This window comes from Nomascus leucogenys, chromosome 17 (assembly GCF_006542625.1).
Source record: "Nomascus leucogenys isolate Asia chromosome 17, Asia_NLE_v1, whole genome shotgun sequence".
Lineage (NCBI taxonomy): Eukaryota > Metazoa > Chordata > Mammalia > Primates > Hylobatidae > Nomascus > Nomascus leucogenys.
Genome location: NC_044397.1, coordinates 27,352,414 through 27,373,918, shown reverse-complemented (window position 1 = coordinate 27,373,918; position 21,505 = coordinate 27,352,414). Strand labels below are relative to the sequence as shown.

Below are 21,505 nucleotides of genomic sequence, written 5' to 3'. Positions count from 1 at the left end.
AACCTCAGCTTTTTATTTATTTTTTTATTTTTCTGTGCCAGTGATTGTTGAGAAATGAGTTTCTTGCAAGCCTGACTTAGCCATTATGCTCCGAAGTTACTCAACACCAAGGATTTGGAAAGTACTTTTATTTCCTTTACTATTTGATGACGAGAATGAGTTACAGACATTTTCAGTAAATCTCTGTGCTTAAAATTGTTTATAAGGCCATTTCATAACGTCAGTGTGCTTTAATTTTTTCACTCATGCTGGATTCTCTGCTTCCCCCTTTGCTTTGGACTTCTGAGAATTATTTCCAAGCAAATAACTATACCTCCAAGATTCCCAAAGCCACTCAGAAAAAAAGAAGCCACAAGGATGCATTTTTTTTATATGAAGTAACTTAGCTGTGTAAAAAGAAGCACTGTTTTAAAATCCCACAGAGTATCTTTGGACACTTACGTAAAACTTATATGTAAGTATTTTAGCGGAAGACTAAGAATCAACTGGATTTATGGGGAGATAGTCCTCTCTTTTAAGCTGTTCCATGCTTACTGTACATCTCCCAGGTCAGTGGGGAAACTTGTATTATGTTGTACTGTGTCATTTATCCTTCCACCAATTGCTGCAAAAGCTGTGTTCTGGGTCATCCCCGCAACTGCTGTGCACAAGGGCATGCCTTGCGAGGTGGCATGGGTTAAGGACCAAGGTTTAGGACCCCACAGGGCAGAGAGGCAAACTAGGCTCATATTAGCATTAAACCTGTGACTTGAGACTGCATCATATTGCTTCATTCTTAAAGACTTGAAGGATTTCCATATTTTCTACAAGTTAATCTTAAGCAGTGTCATGGCTCTTTTTTGTATGTGATCAAATCACTTAATCTAATTATGCTCCATTTTGTTCTTGTGATTTGAAAGCATCATGAAAACTTTTATATGTGCAGGTTTATCTGTTACTACTATGAAGAATCAGAAAATTCCAAAGCCTTCTAGTTCAGAAAATGTTAGGCCAGATTCTGTAATCACCTATGTTAAAGAACAAAGCTAAACAGCTAAATCAGGAAGTAGATAATAAAAGACAGATCACATTTAGACAAAGACATGGTTACTTTTTTATTTGAAGAAAAAAAAAGTATGTTTTAATAAATACTGCGGAAACATTGACCAAACATACAAAGTGACTTCAACAGTTTAAAAAATGCAACAAAAGTTCTGCTTTATAACAGTTATAACTTATTTTCTTTTTACAATATTTAAATACAGAAAGCACTCGCCAGCTATTTTGTAATACTGCCCAAAGCATAATGCTGCGTCAATCAAAGCATATTATGTTGGTAAAATGTCTGTATTTTGTGGGAAATGACTGGAATCGAATTTTCTTGCAGAGACAAAACAAAGTGCTTGTAAGACATAGAACTGAGTGTTGTAATTACCTTAATCTCTCCTGCCACAATTGAAGGGGAGCACAGCTTCAATACTTCAAAAATGAAGCATTATCATGGGAAAGAAAGCTCGTTTTCAACAAGCGCCAACAATAAACAGGTCAGATCTGGTTTCTTCTCTGAAAGAATCTCTAAAAGGAACTAATCGAAAATATCTGTAAACTATTTTAAATGCTTATTATTTTACGTTAACAACAGTGACCAAGTGCTGAATATGGACCTTGGCTGCATCTGTTCAGTGAGGTTTTAGCAATCACGCTCTAGAAACGCCCTAGTGTTGTGTCAGGACTGAAACTCTATTATATAATCTTCCACTAGGGATTCTCTAAAGCTTGGGTAAGTGGGTTCTTCTCTCATCAATGTTCATTTAATGAAAGTGAAATAAACCAACAGATCATCAGATGCTGCCAGTTTTGGAGCTTCAACCCAAAATAATAGTCCTTCTGCTTTGTATTTTTGGTAACTTAATTCCAGACAGCTTTACTCACAAACTGTGCTTTCTGCTACTATTCTTTCCTTCACTCATTACCTCTTCTGGTGAAACAGTAACTACCTTTTTTCTCTCCTTGGATCATTCTATGACGTCAAACCAAGACACCTTTTATTTGACTTTGCATTTTTATCAACGATGGCAAAAAGATCACACAACTTCTTTTCTAAACAGCGCACAAAAATATTACATTGAGCAATTTACCACTTTTTAATGACAATCACAATGAAGAACAGAACCATCAGACTGAATAAAAATCGACACTTTTTTTTCCTGTTTGATCTATGCGATCTTTGTGGTGCTGGTCTACAAATCTTGCAAGATTGCAAAGGCTTTCCTTAGAACCATCCTACTCAGCTATCTTCAGGAAGGCAAGATTTCAAAGCCTCACAAAGTTTTCCTCTGGATATATCCCATGGGTCCTGATACAATTTCCATTTTAATGATGAGCTAGAAAGAAATTAGATCACACATCCTCTAGAAAACTAAATGCTAAGGTCACAGTGCCAGTTCCCCCATGAGGACGGTATATTAACATATACTTTCTGTAAAGGAGATTAAAACATTTAAAAATTAAATCAAAGTAGAGATCCATGAATAGATCGTAACAAAAAAAAAATGCAAGCACCATTCAGAGTGTGATTTTTCTTCTTGGAGGTACTCGCATCCCCCCTCATCTTCCTCTAGCTCATTTGTATTTCTCATTTTTTGGCATATTTTTCAAGTCACACTTCAAAACTCTTCCATGTATTCACTTCTCATCACTTGGTCTACATGCCGAACCTAAGGTCAGGATTCCAAAAAGATGAGTATCCTCTCAAACGCCTCCTAAGCCTCTGGTATACATGACTTTGGCTGTGCACTTCATTTAGACTTCACCTTTTTGTTTGCTGTTTTTTTTTACACTAGATTCCTTTGTCTTCATTAAAGATAATGAAAGATTCACATCACAGTGCAGCTCTTCGCTTTGTCCTTTCGTAAGTCCGTAGCAACTGCCGAGAGTTCTGGTCTGCTAGGCATGTGTGAAATCCGCTTTGTGGCTCTCTGTGATTTGTTCCGCTTAACGTTTTTATTTGTCTTATTTACACATGCCAAGGTGGCAACGTGAAAAATGTCTCTGACGCTATTTTCCGACTGTAAAGCTGAGCATTCGATATAAGTAGCTGCTCCAATCTGTTTGGCCATATTTGCCCCCTGAGAAGCAAAAGAAGGGATTTTAATCAGCAATAAGACTTTGGGGGAAAGTTAGCTAGCATCTTCTAATACCACAAAATAATAACGCATTGCAAAACGTTTGCTGATATGTTAACTGAATTTTCCAAGTGTCATTGCAAAAAAAAAAAGTTGTTAAAATGTAAACTGCCTTATTTATTACTTCATAAATATTTGCAGTCAAGAGCCAATCCCTAAGATGCCCAACTCTCATGGCTCATTAGAGGTGTTAGAGCTCTGAATAAATGCTAAAGGCTGATCTTAACAAATGAGGACCCTGGTTATGAAACACTTAATATGAGATGTTTCAAAGAAGTGTAGAGTGGAGCTAACGAGGTGATTCATCTTCATTATCAACTGCAAGAAAGAGTTAACTGGTTATGCAGGCTTTCCAGGGTCACAGCAAGCATGGAATGGCCCAGAGAATCTTACTAGTGAAGTAAGTTAACTGAAGGTCATGAACATAAACTCCGCATTTTCCACACAGCTCTGGCCGTGGCGATGTGGCCTTGAGAACCTGTTCCAGCGCCTCATGGTGCACTTCATTTCTCTTTTCTTGAGGGTAAATGGCATTCAAGACCAGTGACCAGGTTGTACCAAAAACAGGGGCAATGAATGAAATTTAAAATCGATTTCGAAATGTATGTGATTCTGTCTTACTTCGGGCCAAAATAAGTTGAGGAAAGGAGTAATACTATTGTGACATCTGTTACTTTATGAAACACAAAATATGTAATTTCTAAGTGTGAACCATACCACCAATGTACACAACAATAAGCATGTGCACATCAACCAAAATGACTTATTTAAAATACCAAATTTTTTGCTAATGAGAAATGGAAGACTGAGAAGTCTGCAGTATTTAAAATGATGATTCTTAATAAAATTTTGGTATTTCAACATGAACTCTCTTTAGAATCTGGTTGTAGGTTTTATGAGAATGAGCTTTTGAAACTGATTCTCATTTCTAAATACTTGGGGGAAATGCCTACAGAAATGAAGGATCCCTGAAAGATGGTGTTACGGAGTGTTCCACTTTACCGGCAACAGCCTTATTATTGTGCTGCCGACTGTAAAATCAGATTACCTCTCTTAAGGAGTATTACTGATTTTGACCACATTCTCTCTTAAACCTATTTAACTTTAAACCTACTGGGAGTTGCAGAAATATACAAGGTTAGCATATCAACTGGTTATGTACCCAAATATAATGTAATTACACTAATAAATGACAGCATTTTAAATTTCACAACTGACCACTGGGTGAGCCTTTAGAAAAGCAGCTACTTTTTATTTTATTTATTATGAGTGATAGTCCATTTCTTTCACTCTTTCTAAAATCCAGTTTTGCACATGGGCAAAATCCATACCTGGTCATAGGACACTGGCGTCTGCCTGTGATTGGAGAGCTCTACTAATGTACTAACATCTGTCCGCAGATCAGACTTGCAGCCGACCAAGAGCATTTTGGTATTTGGACAAAATTCCTGGATTTCACCTTTCCACTATGAAAGAAAAAAAAGATTAAAAATAAACAAAGTAACGGTATCCATATCATGAAAACCATTTCTCCACTGGCAGACATTAGAATGAAACTCAAAAAAGATGTTAAAAAAGGAGTGTCCCTTGAGATGAAGAAGCAAACTTTGCATTTATCTCCTGAACAGATGTGAAGTTTTACTACTTTTTAAGCATTAGAGAATAGTTACGTGTATTATGATTGATTCTCCCTCTCTGTGACTCATCTGTTGCTACTGAAAGAGACTTGGTAGATGTTGTCCAAAGGTAGCTTCAATAATGTCTTAATTATTGGTGTGTCTCTTAAAGATAAATGTGTCTTAAGAATAATTATATATCCTAACAAGTGACCACATCCTTCGATGTGTGGATCTGATCCTCCTTAACTAGAAGGCTGGGGATAAGGTGGAGGAAACACTAGCACCAAGTATGCATTCCCTGATCCCATCATGAAACACTGAAGCATGCCACCACGAGCTGAGGCTCTATTTAAGTACCTGAGATAGTTAATAAAACAGAACATCCTGCCTTGAAGGAGTTTCTGTTCACATGGTTGCATCAACACAGACCATGACATTTGCAAAGGAACATCTCTTGGGTCATTGGGAAGGCAGCCGGTCCTGTAGCTCATATGCCTTCAAGTTAGTTTAAAACTATTTCAATCTATTCCAATTTGTCTAGTTGCTTCATGATCTAACAAGAATTATTAGAACCTTCAGCAATGCCTGGCTTGGAATTCCAACTGTCCTCTTTAAGAACAAGCAAGTGGCTTTTTGTGGCTTCATTTCCTCAAGCTTGAGCTCTGCAACAGCATGAGAGTCAAGGGTTCAGGGCGGTCACAGGAGATCTTTGGCCTTTGAGGGCAGGGCCTAGAGAGGCTGAGATGGGGAAGTGGTGCCTGACTCTTCCCACCCACATTCACAAATATGTAAGTGTTCTACTAAGTACTGTGGCAGTGACAATGATGACTAAGACATAGCTGTGTCTTCTGGAAAGAAATTCACAGAATACTGGGGGTGATGAAGTCATGTATTAAGTATAACACTAGATAAGAGGGACATCCTGCAAGAATGACTTAAAAGATCACTAGAGGAGACATCTCCAAATCTAGGGGTGTACTTTGGGTAAAGAACTCTAGTGCAAACTACACCAGTGGATTTAAAGGAGTAATATACTTTCCATAAGAGCCCATTTTGTCCACTTATTCCTCCCTTCCTCCCTCCCTCCCTCCCTTCCTTCCTTCCTTCCTTCCTTCTTCTTTCCTCCCTCCTTTCCTCTCTCCCTCTCTCCCTCACTCCTTTCAGAATTATGTAGGAACACCTACCATATGCTAGGTGGCACTGGCATTAGAAGTGGAAGGTGAACTGGAAAAAAAAAAAAAGAAATCCTTCCTACTTCAAGTCATTCTAACCTCCTCTTTGATAGTGAAGGACTTAAAGGGTTCCATTAATCAAGACAAACCACAGGGGTTATCATGAGCCTTAAACCTCACAGGAATGTAAAACATGCTCATTAATATCTATAAGCCCAAAGTCACTATTCATTTGGTGTTAGAAGACAAAAGCAAAATAAAACAGGAGAAAGGCTTTTCATCATAAATTATGCATAGGCTGATACTACATCAAGTAAAATCTAGTAAATAAGCAACTCCTTTTATCTCCAGACAGAACTAGACATGTTGTTATGTTGCTCTTCAGCTATGTAATGACTTTGGCCTCCCTCTGCATGTCTAGCAATTGTTTACAAGCATTAAAGACAGGAAAGGTGTATTCCTGCCTGGATTTGACAAGCATTAGCATTATTTGTGTTAGATATGTATTACTCAAAATTGAAAGGAGCTAAAAAGGAAAAAAGAGCCTTTGATCTATTAAGAAAGTCATATTTTATTGAACTCTGTTTGTAATATTTAGTAGAGACAGAAGGATTATTATACTTCCAATCCTGATTTCACAATGACACACAAGCCAAACAATCAAATATAATAGAGGAATGTAAACTAATAAAAACACACAAAATAAAAATAAATTCCACTAAAAATTAAAACCAAAAAAACAAAACCAACCTAGCCACACCTGCATGTTTGTCTTTCTCAATCCATACCATACTCAGACTGGGCTGCACGGGTCACCCCTCAGTTGACACTGCCTTGCTCTCAGCCACATCTGGCATTGAAGCTAGTGTGTGGAGGAGAGGGAGTGCTCCAACAAGGATCTGATTCTGAAACCCCACAGCACACAGGCCAGGGCTGAGAAAATAGCTAGTGGCTAATAAATGCTGATCCATGGACTAACACGGCATGTGCCTTCTACAACTACCTGGAGGCTGAGTCTCCACTGCTGGAGGTCAAGAAACGCCCCTTCCTCCCACTGGCCTCCCTAGTTCCTGTGACCCATCCTGTAATAGGTCCTCTTCCTCTTGATCTCCCCCTGCCTCCTTCCATCCATAGCTTCCTTAGTTAGGTTCCTACGGAACCTGACTTACCTTTGCCTCCATAAACTATGTGTACATTATAATATATAACATGTTTACAAGCACTGCTTCTATATTACTAGAAAGATACCTGATCATAATTACTAGACAGATACCTGATCATCAGACAATTCACATTGGACACATCCCTATTCCTCCTATACTAGTTCCATTTCTGTTTCTAATAACACCATAACTAAAACACAGCTTCTTTGTTAAAATAGCCATTATTGCATTCCTTTCACTATCTGACTTGAGGTCAAATGTAAATCTGTAAACTATGATGCAATCTGTTGAGTCACTGAAAGAAGGAAAACATGAATATGATAGTAATCAAATATAACTGGTTTTAGCTGTACCATTTTCTCCCAAAGGACAAACATGAAGGCCCTTAAAAGGTATTTTGTTTCAGAGCTTCATGAAATAAAATTTCAAGCAGGTTCATCATCAAAAAGTGGAAACCCTATTTTGGTGTGAAAGGGTTCTAGTGTTTAATTACAAATTGTAAGGCAGGGAATTGACTAGAGTCTTTGAGCTCCCCAGCAAACCCCACGTTTCTATTTATAGATCACCCAGTACTGAAGTGTGTCATCATTCCCCAGCACTTGCCTTTTTGAGGACACTGTCCAGGGTCTCTGGTCTACTGATGTCAAAACAAATCAGCACAGCATCCGAATCAGGGTAAGAGAGGGGGCGGACATTGTCATAGTAAGGAGAACCTGAGAAGAAACAAAGATACACAAATTTTCAGATGAGAGTCCCCTTGTCTGTCGTGCATTAACTCTACCTTTTCGGGCTAAGTCCTTTGACCGTCACATCACGACCTGACTCCCACTTCCCCTAATTCTTGGAAAAGAATTCAAACAGACACACAAAAGCCTGCTTAGAAATATATGATGAATGAAGCCTCACATGTATCTGACATAAATTCAAGAAGAGGGCCAGGATCTTAAGTGAAATCTGTATGGTTCAAAGACTAGGGCCTGAAGTTACCTGGGTGAAGTAGGGAAGCACCTGGGGCCAGGTGGTCTTGAGTGTAAACCTGCCTCCACCACTAAAGAGGGAGGGGGCAAGGTAGCTTTAGGACTCTGTGCCTCTGATTCTTCACTCATAAAATGAAGATGCTGACAACATACATACCTGAGATTAAGTAAACCCAGGCAGTGCCTGACTTTTAGTAAGGGATCAATACGTATCAACTATGGGTATTATGGTTGTATTACCGCTGTTAAAAGCTGAGTGGTAGCAAGAATCATAAACTGAACTACTTCTTGGGAAAGAGACCAAAACTCAAGATCAATTCTGACAGCAGGATGGGGGTGAGTGAGGGAGAGAGGAAGAGGGAGGGTTCAACTGTGCAAAGAGAAACCACAGTAAACCACATCAGTGTTACCCATCTCTAAGATGTAAGTTTAGATAGGCCATTGACCTTTGAGCTTGCTTATTTTAACTTATCGCCAAACCCTATATAGATTTTCTTCCTGTTACAACCAAGAATGTAATAAATGTCATATAGGATCATGTCACTTTTTTAGAGTCCCATCTCTGAGAGTGACACTGAAGCAAGATCCAAGGATCTTAACCTGGATTAAATCCAGGGTACCCTAAAGGTTCAAGGCACCAGCCAATTAATTTAACCACAGAACTCTCTAGTCAATCAAGGAAGTTTCTTCTATTTCTTTAAGAATTCCAAAGGATGGGCAATTAAATGAGGCCTATAGTTATGAAGTGATTGACTACAAAACTAAATACAGCCTGCCAAATGCTGCTTGTTTAAGAAATCGTTTTCCGTATGCTGACATTTCACAAGCATCACATGAAAATGATTTTACTAGGCAAATATATACACACGTATGTATCTGACTTCAAAGTAGAAAAAGAAAATCTAAACCACCAAACTCTTTTTAAAAGTCTATTTCATTTTGACATCACTTTCCATTTTGAGCAGAAAAACAGGACATGTTGTCCCCTGATAAATCAAAACCTCAATAGGCAAAGTCAGGAAGAGAGACTTAAAGAGCAGCTTTAGAGAAAATATCACTGTTTATATTTCTATCAAAACAACATTTGCTTGGAGGCTGTTCTTGTGATCTAAAAGACACTATAGTCAGGGGTCATCACCCTCTATTCACACAGTACACTCTGGGTCCCTGGCATCCGCTGTGGAACCCCAGGCAGCAGTGCAGCTTTTTCTCTAGCTCCTTTACTATGGAGAGTGACAACTTCAAGCCACGTGTGTCTGCTAAGCAAGGAATAAAAGAATGTTACAAGAATCAGGAAGAAAAGTGTGAATAAATAGAGAATTAAGTCAGAGCTGTTCGTGAGCTGCAGCAGCTGCCTACTCACATCTGCAACCAGGACCCTGGTAGAGCAGAGGCTGACAGCTGAAAGATATTTCCCAGAAGCTTAAAGGGTTTAGAGTTTAAAAAGTCAAGTCATTTTAAGTATGAAGGTATATTAGAATGAGGCTGTCTCTGAAAATGACAAGCTGTGGCTGCCTTTTCAGTCGCTGAAAGTACTCTGAGGTGAAGAGAATAATTCACAAATAGTTCACTCATTTGAACATTCGAAAGGCATCAGAAATGAGATGGTTGAACACTATTTATGGCTACATTAGTATTTCCATATTATTTCTGAGAAGTTCACACTTTCTCAACTAGAACCTTTCCTGTTTCTGTGTCCAAAGTCTAACTCTAGCACAGCACCTGCTGTAAACATTTGAATGACTCTTTCCAAACAGGCAGTCAGAAAATTCTAGATCATAGAGTGGAGCTCCAAATACTGGACATATAAATGAGAGTTTCCTCTGCTCCTCCAAGTCCGCGAGACACAACCTGATCCCAGACCCAGGAAGGCAAAGCTGCCAACAGTTAGGATTGTCAGAAACCTAACAAGGCTTCAGAGATCTCCTTTCCCAGAAATCACTCACATTAGGAAAAACCACTCTCTCCCTGTGGGGAGCTTCCAGTACAAGCAGACCTGGTATCTTTAGAGAACTGTTCAGGTACCTACCAGCTCCTTTCAGGATACAATTTGTATGATGTTAGAGTACTCACTGCCAATTCCAGATGTAATACTGCTCTATGACAATGGAAACCATCTTTTCCAAATAAAAAAATTAGGAAAAGTGAGTGAAGAAATACAAAGAGGATAAAAGAGTTTAATTAAAATTGAGACTGCCAGGAAAATCCTAAGGAATGGTTTCAACATTCAGGCCACCACATGACTGCTGGGAATACCCCTCCTTTTGTGGACTATGTTTCCCGTCCCCCACCCATTTTATGGCCACAAAGGAGATCTGGCTTTGTGCTCAGCCCCGTGTCACCTGCTGGAGACTGCTACCTACTAAAATCAAGTGGGCTGACCTCTGTGCTTAGTGCATATATCCAAATATCTGCAAAATTTAGACTGGCCTGATTTTAAAATGAAACAGAGTTCTCCAGTTAAACCAGATTCTCAGGGAAGTTTGCATCTGCTTTTGTTTTTATCTGGTTAACAGTATGAGTGAAAATACATATGTAGTGCAAAGGTTTATGAGAAATAAACCACCGTGCTTGTGGAGATAGGTGATTTTTAAGAGGTTTAACGTGATCTAATTAGGGGTAACACTTTGATCGCATTCTATTACTTTTGCTAAAGAACAGTGCTGCTTTTAGATCAACACGAGTGTCCAAAGGTACTAGTAAAACTGATTCCCATATTTCTTAGTTATAAGCATAATTTGACTGCCAATGAGAAGAGTAATTTATTTAAAATAACAAGACCATTTATTCACTATATTTTTGATAGGTTAAGTTTATCTTGTCTTAGATAGAAATATCTGTTGTCTCTATTTTTCATAGTGAAAAATATTGATATAGAATTATCAAAGAACTGTCCCACCAGGAAAGATGTAACTCATCAGCTCAGCAGGACTTTCAGGATAAAAAAAAAAAAAAAAAAGGCAAAACAAAAAACAAAAACACACATACAAAAACACCTCCTGTGTAACTTTACAGTGTTTAATCTGTGTTTAAGCACTTGGAATTCTTCCTTTTCTTCCCCATAAAGCCCAAGAGACTGCACAAAGGAAGTAAGGCAAGCAAAGCTGGAGAGGGCACGGTGGAATCACAGGCATGCGTGAGACAACACATGCCAAAAAAAAAGGAAGAGAATTCCAGAAATGACTCTGTGAAGTGAGAAGCAATATAGAGGGGCAGAAATGACACCAAAGGAAAGAGCTGAAAGTAAGTGGGTAAAGCAGGAATGACACCTGCCCTAACTGCTATATCCCTCCAGAAAAGTCTTACAACACCCTGTGAAGGCAAACGAAAAAAAAAATTAACTTCTATAGGTGTTTTTAAAAGATGCACATGAAAAACTCCCAAGGTGCTAACTGTAGAACTAAACACAGCACAAGCAGGAGGGCTCAACATTTTTTACTAAGTATGAAAGTATTCAACTTTAACTGCAGTACATGGTAGGTACTGATATACATAGAGTATGTGCTCTAATACCTAAGAATGGACTAAAGTCCAATAACATTTAGGGACTGCGTTTTGCTTGTCAAATGAAACTCTTTTTCAGCATGTGGAATAGGCTTCATGCATATGGAAATTCTCAGATGCAGCATTTCTCTGGTACTATATGAAACTTTAAGTTCACAACCCTATTCCAAGGTCCTTTTTAAGTAACCTGCCACATCTCTGAAGGAAAAACTTCGGGAAACTCTATATTGTAAAGAAACAACTACACTATATATGCAAAATGTGTACCCGCCTCACCCAGAAAATGTAGTTGAAAGGCTTTGCTGGGGATAGACTGGAACAAGTGTACACTTGGGGTTCTCTGAGTTGCTCAAGTTTGGCAAACATCAGCAAAGTTCTAGAGAGCTTTTGAAATTTCAGATCTACCCATCTTTGTATTCAAGATCATTAATTCTGGGTGAGAGCAAAATTTCCAGCCAAAGAATAGTCACAACGTGCCTCACCCAGAAACTAATTCTTCAGACACATACCTGCCTGCTGAAGTCACCCTTTCGCAAAGATAGAACACACCATATATGTACATAATTAAATGTATATGTAAGAAGATTCATGCCCAAAAGGGAGGCTTTATGGAACCTTTTGCAAAATACCAGTTTGAACACTGTGAGGCTTTAGAGGAGTTGGAGAACTGAAAACTCTTCTTGTTGAATATTTCATAAATATCATTTATTTAACTTGAAACTTCATTTGAAAAGCTTCCCTTTCCCCCTTAAGAAATTTCTACCAAGAAGAGTAAGCTAAAGCTATTGCATATTTTTGGCAGAGAAAAGTAGATTAACTTTTGGTATTTTTAGTGACCACCATGAGCACATCTGAACGCAGCAGCAGCTAACATGTGAGAGGGCATGATCTGCCCAATTATTACAAGATTGCATTTCCTCATGACATCTCTAATCAGAGTAAAAGGTTTAAATTAGCAGCAATCTCAAGAATGTGAATCAAGTCTGGGCAGAACTTTTGTATCTGACTCAGTATAAGAATGTTTAGTTCTTGTTTCAAGTAGTCTGCACAACAAATACCATGCCTGCAAATATGCAACAAACACTCCCAGGAAGAATATTTTGTTTGTTTCTTCCATGGATTCAGATAATAGGAACTATGAACAGATCTTATAAAATTTTGTGGGCATTTATGTGTTGCTATTAAAATGGAATAAAGATTTTCTATTTCTGGGGGCAATGTAGATACAAAACTGGAAAGTCAGACAGGTAAATATGTTTGGCGTTTACATAAAGGTTTAGCTTTAAACTCCTAATCTTATTGAGATACTTAAAAATATTTAAGAATCAAAATATTTTACTGACAGTGGAACCATGGTTAAGTCAAGAGCTTTAGGGATGAGTATATGTAAATGAATATGCCTAAAAGTAAATAGGGATAATGGATTCAAGTTTTTGTTTCATATGATATCTAAGAATCAGATTTCTTGGAGTAGAATCCCATGAGTGAATTCATCTTTCCACAAACTATGTCATCAGGCTCGTTTTTCAAAACCAATGTGCACAACACCTGGTCAAACTTCTGAGGCAACTACATTCCGTGTCAATAAAATGTCTGCTTTGCCAAGGGAGACTCTGAGAAAGTGGCCAGTATGTAGCAACTGAGAAGTCATTTAAAGGACATCAGAAAATGACTGAGCCACAGCTAATTCATTTGGCACAGCCCTCCAGGCACCATGAGCTAACTGGAGAAAGTATTGGTCCTTGGTGTCATATTTACATGCGAAAGAACTGGATTAATGAAGAAACATCTGGTTATTTCAGGTGGTATCAGAATGACCAATTTGGATGCTTCATTGAAATGTGCAACTTAGCGAGAAACCAGATTGGAAAAAAAACAGCACTAAATGGGGCTGAAAAAAAAATCTAGAGACAGATGTAGACTTAGAGCCTTCATACCGCCCCCTCCCCTTTTTAGGAGGTTCCTTGGTTTAAATGGAAATTACTGCATGGTGGACAAATCTCCAAATGCAGTTTTATGTACTTCTTATTGGAAACCACCATACAAACTATCTGTTTTACCTTAACCCAGGTCTCTTACATAAGAGTTTCAGTGTGAAAACTCGTTAAGAATTAAACCTAGTTTTGAAACCCTAAGCTCCAATGGATCATTACTACCTGATGAAATGCTTGGTTTCCTGCAATTTCACAGTTGATATTCAAATCCCAAGCATCCATGCTTCTCTGGCTCCTTCATAAATTCTTAACCTCTTCCTTTCTCCAAGAAGTTTAATTTAAGTTATAATTCTCAGCTTCCAGAATCTTGTTTTATCTGAGAGCCACTAAATGTAAGCAAGTTTCCACGTGGGAGGAACGTTAAAAACTTCTTAGAACTTAGTCAACTTCCAGAAAGGAAAGGAATTGTGGTGGGCCTCAATGACCATTAAGTCATGAGTTAGGGAGCCTGGGCTATCCATGTGGCCTTCAAGAACTCTTTGGATCTTGTTGCTCCTTGAAAAATCCAGGTTTAGAACCTCCAGGTTCACCTTCCTATAAACAGGTATTGCAGCACTAGACAGGAGGAAGTCTTTCTATGTCCTCTGTTTGTCCTGTGGGTATTCAAAGAAGGTTGTCAGGGAAGAAGGATGTCTTTACCCTGTTCAAATCTCAGTCTACAGGCATCTCCTCTCACCTAAACACCTGACACTTAATCCGGGCTTCTCATTTGATTTCTTTTGTTAGTTTGGGAAAGCCTGAATATTTTAAATTTTATTATCACTCACGTTTTCACCATGTCTGTCTTATCACACAGTGAAACTGTGAGCACCTAAGGGCAGAAGCTGCTCTCGCCCAGCTCTGTACCCCTCCCATAGCATCTAGCAGATTGTATGCACACAGAAAGCACTAAACCATGTTTACTGGTTTTATAATCATTTTTATGTCTTGTCTAGATGTGTTCATTTATATGCTAAATCACCAAAAAAAAGGGGAGGGGGAGAGAGAGAGCAGTGATCTCTTTTTAAGCTGCTTTTCTGGATTAATTATATACTAATCTCCAATACTGCTGAACCATTTCCATCCCTATTAAGAAATATTTCATTAGAGAGCTTGTCACCAAGTCCATTCTTCATACTTGATGTATAATAATCTAAATATAACAGCTTAGATAGACTTCTGTTTATAGAGAAGTTTGTCCTCATATTAAGGCCATTAGGTAATTAAGATATTTTTCCTCTCTTTTTCTCTAAGAAATAAAGGATACCACCTTAAATGTTAATAATGCTAAAAACTAAAATAGGAAGTACTAACTTTAGCACTCAGGGCTTAAAAGAAACTTGGATCATGACAAGATTCAAAAGAGTGTTCATGAAGCAATAGCATAGTTATTGTGGGGAATTTTAACAGCTGAATTGAATATGTTAAAAGTAATAATAAGCCTTAAATAAAATGTGCATTAACTTGCCTTGGTTAAAAATCTGGAATGAATGATTATTACTCCCTAAATCACATGTGCTGAAATTACACTGCAATCAAATCTCTTAGGAAAAGATACGGTGATCCTTAAATGACTACATTTCTATTATTAGTAGGCATTTGGCTTCATGCTACAAATTACTTCTATGCTTGGCAAATGTGGCCAATTTTGAAGCACAAGATATTAGAATTACTTTGGTCTTACTTATTACTTCACAATTGAAACTATTATCCATTGTTTGGCAGAAACTCATTGGGTGAAATTTGAAAATCAATGGGAGCATTTCTGCAACTATTAAGAATGTTCATTTTATAATGAAAAACATTTTTTAGGAAAATGAAGAAGTTATGGGCCTTAAAAATTCCCTCTTTTAGATGATTCCTACAGCATTTTTACAAAGGTTTTGTTTACTTTTGTTGGGGAGCTGGAGTACTGTAGCCCTAAGAATCGACTGGCAAAATGCCTTTTGTAGTTGCTTTGACTGGTGTGTGCAATGGGAGGGGCGGGTAGCTGTTTCCTATCTGAAGAGGATCCAGAGGATCTATAAGCCCTAGGATGTCTGACAAGGAAAAACATTGCAACCATGTGGAAAAGGGCACTGGGGTTCAAGGACCTGACAAAATTAGGTGCATCATGAGTTGTTAATGAAATACACGCTAAACCAGAGGAGCTTCTTTTTCTCCATTACCCCACCTGAACTGTATGCTTCTTAGGAGCAGGACCATGCTTAATTAACACTGTATCTCTAAGGTCTTTACAGAGGGCCTGTTTATAGTGGATGCAGGAAAAAAAGGAAGAGATGGATGGAGAAAGGGATAAAGGAAGGAAATATTAAGTTACTGTGCCTTAAAAAGCAGGAAATTTTTTTTTTCTTGGTGCAAAGAGACTTCACATATCCTCCTTTCACTTGGTAGTCTTTCCCACATCCAAATTGGCAGAGTTTTGCCTATGCATGATCATGACTGCTGGGGGCAAAAGTAGACCCCTTATGAGAAGCTGTCCAACTAAAGAGGCCAGATAAGGGAGGAACTGTTTCTGTCTTCTAAATGGTTGCCCTTCTGCTAGGAGGGTAAACAGGACAGGAAATATCATTCAAAGGACAATGTTCACCCCATCTCTCTCCCTATATAAGAGCAGTCAGGCACAACCAATTTTTCCTATATAAGTCTCTTTCACAAAGTTCTAGGAGGGAAATAAAGGGTGCAATTTATCTGACATTTAGAACTTTACAGACTTGGCTGGGATCTTTTCTCCAGAGTTAAATTGATGGTCTTTGGAAAAAATAAATGTATCAAGAGGCATAGGGCATATGCAATAATTTTTACAATCTGAACTAAATAAATGTTTTAGTGGGCAAAGAAAATGTCAAACATTTACCAAAAAATAATCCTGTCCAGAAATTTGCCATGAAAAGCTTGGAATTAAATGGAAAAATGTTAAAGATCCTTGAAATAATTAGTTGCTGATGCAATGGTTCGTGCTAGATATAAACAACAAATCACCTTTGACGGAAACAGGCTATTCTTAGAATTTAAGTAAGCAGTGCTTGGTGACTATGTTTAACTAACTAACATTTCACCTCATGAACAACATAATGGAATTCTAAATAATTCCCTTATGCCTCTTTTTTCCATTTGTTTAAATCTAAATTCTAACCAAGATTTCATTACTGGATAATTTTGCAGTACAAAATTTTCTTAATCACATTTTCAAACCTTTATATTTTAGTTAAACATACACAAGTTTTGGTTTCATTAAATAAAAAGACAAGTGATTATTTCACTACAAACTTCATTTCAGATGATTATCTTTAATTCGATGAAAGGCAATGTTTATAAAGTTGCCATTCTTTGTGCACAGGTAATTCAGTGTGAATAAATGTCAGGGAACCTCATCTCCTTGGCAACTATGCATATCATTACTCATTTACTCATTCATCAGATTTTATTGGATAACTGCTGTATGCAAGGCATTGTGCTATGTGTGCAGAGTCTGCGAACTGTAGAGTTTTGATTAAATGCATGAAGATACCTGAAGTGGTATTTATCTGCACATACGAAGGACAGCCTCCAACTATAAACTGCCCACATTTTGTTTTATGTTCTAGCCTTTATCAAACAATATGCCTTTTCTCCCCTAAAAGAATCAGTTTAGCCCTTTAGGCATCGATTCCAAAATATCCATTGGTGGTCCTGTGACTCTTGAAGCTTGAGATAGGAAATGTATAGCCCAGCATTCCTATAAGCCCACCTGTTCTCCCTCCCTGTCCAAATGGGTTTCATTTCTAAATCCACCAGGAAGCCTGGCTCTGCCCAGAACCTGGCTTGCTTTGTAGGCTGTGAAAACCCCAGCACGGGATGCCAGATCCCCTAAGACTAAGAGCTGAAGCCAACCAACATCCTGGGAAACAAAAAGACCGGCCTGTCCAGCGTAATAAAGCCAAGAAGTGTACAGCTGGGAGAGATCCTGCATGTCATCTAGCTCAGTGTCCTCTTTTTACAGATGATGAAAATGAGACCCAGGGAGGTAGGGGATTTGCACACAGAAATCCATGGTAACCAGGAGCTAAGATCTAAACACAGCTTTGTATCAACGACTGGTTCAGACACACTGCTTCACCCCGTGCCAAAATAATTTTTATCGTGCATTAGGTCCAAACAGGGCTGCCGGTCGGGGCAGGGAGTACTGGTGCTTATTATTGGTACCACACCAGCTGTGCCATCTAGTAGGCATAACAAATACATACCATGATATGTCTGGGAATCAAAGCCCATTAAATACCAGGCTGTATAATAATTCTGATAGGAACTACTGAAATAAGGAACCACTTGAATTCTGTCTACCAACGCCTTCTCCAGAGTTTCGAGTCTGTGTACAATCCCCAACAGAAAACACGGCGGCGAAGTCCTGATTCTGCTGCCCTTGGAACGGCTGAGAAAGAGCCTGACTCCAGGGGGAAACAAAATCAGCCCTTCTCACTGCAGCAGTCGGAGCATCTGGCACCGACCTTGAGAGGCACTCGCTCGTGCAAGACTTCTCGCTTGCCTTTGTGCTGGGACTGCCTCTGGCGACCCTGTCAGTCTGGTTCCTTCCTCTTGGTCTCTGAACCCCCGCGTCCCTCGGGGGCTCCAGCGGTTCAAGCCTAGGGTTGTGGGAAGCTCACAGAAACACCTCCACGAGGCCACTCCCAGCTGGGCGCGGCTCCACCTCGGGGCCTCCCCGCCTGACAGCAAACCTGCTCGTTGGCACTTGCGCGTTCCTCCTCGCCAGTTTCACCCGGATTTGGCTCGGTCCACCAGGAACCCAGCTCCCCGCTAAATTCCCAGCCCTAAGCGCAGGGGCCTTTACCCAGCCTTCCCAGTGGGTCCTGCTTTTCCATAGACGACACCCTTCTTGGAAACAAACTCGCTGGACACCGCTGGTTAGGGCGGCGGGTGCCTATGTCCCAGCCCAATACCTCAGATGGTGCCCCCCTGCCACTCCCCGGCCTTTGACCTGGCCCAAACCCCTAACTCAGCCGGAGGCCGGACGCCTTCCCACTGGGAGGGTACCTAGCCCTGCCTACCACCGGGCGCCAGGTAGGTGGGTGGGCGCATGGGAAAGCAATAACCCGGCCTTGAACCTCAGACCCATGAATATAACCCACCGCGGCGCCAATAATTCAAGTAGACTGGAAGGTCAAAGGCGAATAGTGTTGCCCGCGGCCTTGGAGGCAAGCCGAGTGGGGGATGCAATAGAGATCAGGAGGGGCTGGTGTGGTGAAGGGGAAACGGGCGTGATCACTGGGATGGAGTGGGGGAAAAGGGAAAAGCTCGGTACAGGTGGGTACCGAGGCGCCGCGGGCGGCCGGTGGCGCGAAGAGGAGGCCCAGCTGCTGTCCGGCCCCTGCGCCACCAGCGCATTCCTGGCTGTAGGCGTCACGGGCGCCGCGGCTGCCTGCGCTCAGTTTCTTTCCCCCAACAGCGGCAATTGCACGTAACCGCGTCGCCTCTGGGATTTTCTCCCGCCTCCCATCACCCCCGCGGCTCTCCCCGCCTCCCCGCCAACCAGCAGGTTAGATATAGGAGGGGCGCCCGCCTTGAGCCGGGTGGTTCCGCCGAGGCGCACTCAGCGCCCCTGCAACACCCCCCAGTATCGGGCCACCTCGGCCGACCCAAGGCGACTTGACCACGGCTCCGCGGGCGGACTGCGCCCGGCCACCTGGTCAGTAGTGGCTCCAACCGCGGGGTCACCCTGCGGGCACACAGCGCCCTCCTCTCCCCACTGCCATCTCCTTGTCCACGCTGTCGTCTGCCGCCACCACACAGAAGGGATACAATCTTCGCCCAACAGGGACCGTGGGAATCTCTTGGGAGGGGCGCAGACGGCTTGTAGCGCGCGGTTTCCCAAGACCCGCCGCGCATCCCCCAGCGGCTAGAAACCCGCCCCAAGCGCCACGCGGTCCTCCCACTCTTACCCGAAGTGTCCCACAGGCTCAACTCTATTCTTTGTGTGTCGATTTCAAAACTGGCCGTGTAATTCTCAAACACTGTAGGAACGTAATTCTGGATAGACAAAATGGGCAAAAGAGGAAGGAAACAGGGCAAAGAGGTTATGTTTAAACGCACGACACCCATTGAACACCCTTCGCCTCCCCGCTCCCCAATTAAGAAAGAAAACCCTCACACAGACCACACACTAAGCACATGGACCCTTTCCGAAACCCCTGTCCTACTCCCCACTCACCCCACCTGGCTCTCACAGACCTGCTGACCCGAATCTCCCAACCCCATGTTATGCACACAGGAACGAACAAGTTTCAGGAGCTAACCAGCCCATGTGCAGGAGCGTCCCAACCCTAAACGCTTCCAGCGCACTTTCCCTTTCCCCGCAGTCTAACCAGGGGAAAGTAGTAAGGGGCGAGAAAGACTTTTTTTTTTTTTTTTTTTTTTTTTTTTAAAGGAAAAACGGATGAAAGCGGGGAAGCCCACCTCGGGACTGGGATCCCACCGGCCGACCCCCTCCTGGAAGCCGCGGCCGGCCACACTCACCTCGGGGAAGCAATCCTTGGCGAAGACATGGAGTAGCGCCGTTTTTCCACACTGACTGTCTCCCACCACAACTATCTTGCATTTCACGTTCTGATTAGGATCCATGATAGATTTGCTGGATAATTTCTGGCTGGCTCTTCTCTCCTTCATTGATGTTGCCTTATTTTCTCTTGGAACAGGAATTTTCTCTTAAGAAGAAAATATATATATATATATTTCTCTCTTTATAAAAAGCAGATATAAAAATAAATCGCAAGGCTGATGGGCAACCCCTGAAACGCGGCGCAGACGAGGAGGAGAGCGAGAGGAGCCGGCTGGTTACTCCCCTCCAACAAGTTTTAAGCCTGACTCCTCACCGCGCCTCCCAAGTCCAATTCCGAGCCGACTGCTTTGTTTCACGCTCTCTGCGCGGCTTTATACGCCGGGCCTTCCAATCCTCTTCTTTCTCAATGAGAGGAGGAAACTGATCTGCCTCCTCCCCTTTTATGGAGCCTGGGAGTGAGAGCTGTTGGCGTTGCATGCCGAAAATGTAAGCAGTGCGCCCTCTAGGGTGCCCATTCGGGATCTATTTCAGACCAAGGCTCTTGGACAACATGAAGACCCCAAAGATGCTTTGCTGACAAGTCCACAGGGCAAGGTGGGAAACTGGTATCTGTGCATATTGATTTGAACTACAATCCCTTTAAATATAGTTTAATAGGGGCTTATCTGTAGAAGCCTCATGAGCATTTATGAAAACAAAAACATTTCCCACCCAAGTTAAAGGACAGTGATAAAACACAGGAAGCAAATCTTGGGTGGAGAATAGTTGAGTGGTTCTGTTTTTTTTAATGGTTTGTATCAGGTACATAGGCCATGGACCAATAGATCAGCCTCTTTATTCCAGATGCAAGAACAGGCTTGGCTGGGTCACAACAATAGACTGGCTTCTGAAACCTGTCAGTTTCAGTCGTACAGGTGGAGGCAGAAAGGTTTTGAGGGGTGGGTACAGGAGGTGGGAGGGGAGAAGAAAGAGAAGTGGAAGATGCCCATGACTGAGTGACAAAGGCCATTGGAAACTCAACCCTACTGCGCTAGGGACCCGAACACTTGTCAGCTTAGTTGCACCTCCTCACACTTGCAGTGAGAGGATTGGGGGGGGCAGATTTTGATACTGTCTGTTAATTCTTTATCTATAGCCTCCATCTTCCTGGAATCAAAGCACCCTAGACTGGACTCAGAAGGCACAAACATCTCTAGCTGAAAAATGCAGATACAACCCTCCACCCTCTCTTCTGTCCTCCTCCACATCCATCTCCCTAGCCCTCCAACTCTACCCCCCAAGCAAGAATCTTAGAAAGGACCAGAATAGCCCACACATTTGTTCTTTTTCTATGAGAAGTCTTTCTTTTTCTCATCTTCATCTCCTGCACCCCAAATGCTC

The 21,505-nt window shown here is 41.1% G+C and overlaps 1 protein-coding gene across 2 annotated transcripts; it reads right to left on the bottom strand.

Annotated features, from left to right (window-relative positions):
- Positions 1 to 1,069: 1,069 nt before the first annotated feature.
- Positions 1,070 to 20,533, bottom strand: RND3 (Rho family GTPase 3). Of its 2 annotated transcripts, XM_030796608.1 has the most exons (6): positions 20,439 to 20,533; positions 20,083 to 20,270; positions 19,509 to 19,596; positions 7,722 to 7,831; positions 4,496 to 4,630; positions 1,070 to 3,107 (listed from the first exon to the last, which is right to left on the bottom strand). In XM_030796608.1, the coding sequence occupies exons 2-6, from the start codon at positions 20,230 to 20,232 to the stop codon at positions 2,856 to 2,858; spliced, it is 735 nt and encodes a 244-aa protein (XP_030652468.1). In that variant the 5' UTR covers positions 20,233 to 20,270; positions 20,439 to 20,533; the 3' UTR covers positions 1,070 to 2,855. The 2 variants fall into 2 exon arrangements, with proteins under 2 accessions (XP_030652468.1, XP_012352011.1); XM_012496557.2 differs by having other exon boundaries at positions 20,083 to 20,533.
- Between the last annotated feature and the right edge of the window lie 972 nt (positions 20,534 to 21,505).